The sequence below is a fragment of the Teleopsis dalmanni genome, chromosome 2 (genome assembly GCF_002237135.1).
Source record: "Teleopsis dalmanni isolate 2A chromosome 2, ASM223713v2, whole genome shotgun sequence".
Classification (NCBI taxonomy): Eukaryota; Metazoa; Arthropoda; class Insecta; order Diptera; family Diopsidae; genus Teleopsis; species Teleopsis dalmanni.
The window spans coordinates 116,705,646-116,708,523 of record NC_051847.1 but is presented as its reverse complement, the minus strand read 5'-3'; the positions used below and the strand labels follow the sequence as shown (position 1 = coordinate 116,708,523).

Genomic DNA, 2,878 nt, shown 5'->3' with positions numbered 1-2,878 from the left:
CACGGAAAAAATGTATACACACATTATTTAAAATAAAAAGAAAGAAAGAAATGTTTATTTGGAATGAAAAATATGTAATATATAATACTTTGAATGAGAGTATTAAACAAACCATAACAATATCAAAAGCCAATATCAAAAACAATTTTGTGTACATTTGGCATTATAAGAATAATTTTCCTTTTAATATTAAGCACTCGTTTAATGGTTTTTTATATTTTATGTAATCCACATCCCTTTTTAACTATTTAATAATAATATTAAAAACTGTTTTCTTTTGGCATTATTAGAATAATTATCTTTTTTTTTTAATTTCAAGCAATCTCTGTCTGGTTTCATACAATTCATTTTATCGATATATCTGTATAAATCTTAAAAATATTTAATATAGGAATAATTTATATTTCTTATTACTTTTTTCACACCTTAACAATGAAATATTATATTTTTAAACAATTTGTGTTGAATTGGAAATATGTAATTAGCAAAGTAGTAACTAAATTTTATTTAGTTTCATTAATTACAATTAAGCAAAATGGCCAGCTGGAATGCCTATTTTTATTAACTGCGATATTTCTATATATTGCAATGAATCAGTTCCTGCTTGAACGGGCTAGAAGTGTTACTATAGTATAATATACGCCTAGTGTACGACTTTATAATAGATGAAAAACAATTTAAGTTGGCATTTATTTTTTAAATTTATTAAACATAGCCTAATTTTATTTTGTTGACATTTTCCAACACTCATGTTTGCTATGAATAGCTGTGTATCTATGCATAGCGTCGCTTGGTTAATTTATCATTTGAGTTCATTTGGAGCGATTATATTTTTTCAAGAATTTTTAATAAATTAATTTATTAAAATCTAAAAAATAATAGCAAATTACGATGAAAGGAGGTAAGAAGGCAAAAGTTACTAATTCAAAAGCTACTGATGATAATGTCGAGGTATCAGAAGACGAGGAAGAAGAAGAATATGTTGTGGAAAAGATATGCGGTCGTCGTGTTAGAAAAGGCAAGTTTGAGTATTTTCTAAAATGGAAAGGATATTCTGAGGAAGAGAATACTTGGGACCCTGAAGAACATTTATATTGTCAAGATTTAATAGAACAATATGAGGCCGAACGTACAAAGGATGAAGCCGGTGCTAGGCAAAAGTCTGAAGCAAAAGATACGTCAAATCGTCCATTCAGTTCGACCAGCAACAAGCGTGAGCCTAAAGACTCCGGCACAAGTAGCAGCAATTCTGCAAATAAGAAGAAGCGTCGTGAATCTGAAAAGTATGTAAAACCTGATGGGTTTGTAGGGCAAAATGAGGTGTATGGCTTTGATAAAGGTCTAGTTGCTGAAAAAATTCTTGGTGCCTCGGACTCCAATGGTTCACTAACTTTTTTTATTCAGTTTAGAGGAGTCGATCAAGCCGAAATGATTCCTGCATCTGTTGTTAATTTAAAAATGCCACAAATGGTTATTAAGTTCTACGAAGAACGTTTGTCATGGCATACTGACAACGAAGATTAAATTACATAAAATATTTTAGCACATACGTTTCGTTTTAAGTATAACTATTTTTCATTTTTGTTGATAAATTACATTTGTGTTTAAGGATTATCATATCACCAAAACAATGTTAGAAAAGTAAAAATAGCAAATATACAATATATATATATAGCTGTTTACAGATTTACTAAACACCTTTTATAATTCTAAACAATCTAAATTTTTTTTTATAATTATTGGGTTGTATGTGCTATTTTAAACATTAAAATTAATATAATAAAAATTATTAAAATAAATTCATTGTTTATTATTTTATAGTTCATGGCGTGTGGAGACCGGAGTTTAAACATACTTATTGGATTAGTAGTAATAATGGAACACAATTCTGTTATGAACAAACCATAAAAAGTTACATGTATTGCAAAATGAATTGGTAAAGTAAACAATTTCTAATAAGCGAATTTCTATGTCCAACTGATCACCAGGACTAAATAGTAAATTTAGAAAAAAATTAATTCACACAATGTTATCGCAACATTAATACTTTCTGCGTTTAAAAAAATTTTTCTACATCACAAAAATTGACTTTGGTATTGAATTTACAATTATTTTGACCCAAATCAATTACAGATAAAAATTAGCCGTAACAATTAGAATAGAATTGAGCGACGCTTATGTGATAATAATAATAATATTAGCCGTATTCCATCAGGAAGATAGACTATTTACATAGAATCGCCAAATACTTTTGTTTAATACTAAATGTCTCAATTGGTTAAATGATTTATTAGTTTCCTGCCGGATTGTTGTTCTTCTCCATATGGTGCGAGACCTGCCAGGTCTTCTATTGTCTTGTGAATTCGATTGTAGGGCAGCATGGCAGACCTCTTCATAGGGTTTCCTTAATGTGTGCCCGAACCAGTTGTATTTCCGTCGGTTTATTTGTATATTTATGTTTTCTTGGTTTGTGAGTTGCAACAACGTTTCATTTATGTTTTCTTGGTTTGTGAGTTGCAACAACGTTTCATTGTCCACCACAAATGGTCACCAAATTCTTAATATTTTTCGCAGACATCTGTTGGTAAAAGACTGCAGCATGCGGCTAGTTTCAATGGTCATCATCCATGTTTCAGAGCTATACAGCAAAATCGATTTGACACATGCGTTATGTACATTGATTTTAGACTTCGGAGATGGTTCGCTTGAGCTCCAGATGTTACGGAGAGTTGCAAATGCAGATCTTGCCTTGTTAATTCTGTTTCGTACGTCAATGGATGCGCCTCCCGTTGTATTTATTATGCTTCTAAGGTAGCAGAAATTTTCAACGGTTTCAATGTTGGTGTTACTGATTGCGAAAGTGGGAGCTTGATTTGAT

The 2,878-nt window shown here is 30.4% G+C and overlaps 1 protein-coding gene across 1 annotated transcript; it reads left to right on the top strand.

Annotated features, from left to right (window-relative positions):
- The first annotated feature begins 769 nt into the window (after positions 1-769).
- On the top strand, positions 770-1,727 carry LOC119677926 (heterochromatin protein 1-like). The gene has a single exon (XM_038089512.1). The coding sequence runs from the start codon at positions 892-894 to the stop codon at positions 1,522-1,524; it is 633 nt and encodes a 210-aa protein (XP_037945440.1). The 5' UTR covers positions 770-891; the 3' UTR covers positions 1,525-1,727.
- The last annotated feature ends 1,151 nt before the right edge of the window (positions 1,728-2,878 follow it).

Bases quoted from the DNA above. Each gene is read 5' to 3' on its own strand.
- LOC119677926 (XM_038089512.1), top strand. From the start codon at position 892: ATGAAAGGAGGTAAGAAGGCAAAAGTTACTAATTCAAAAGCTACTGAT.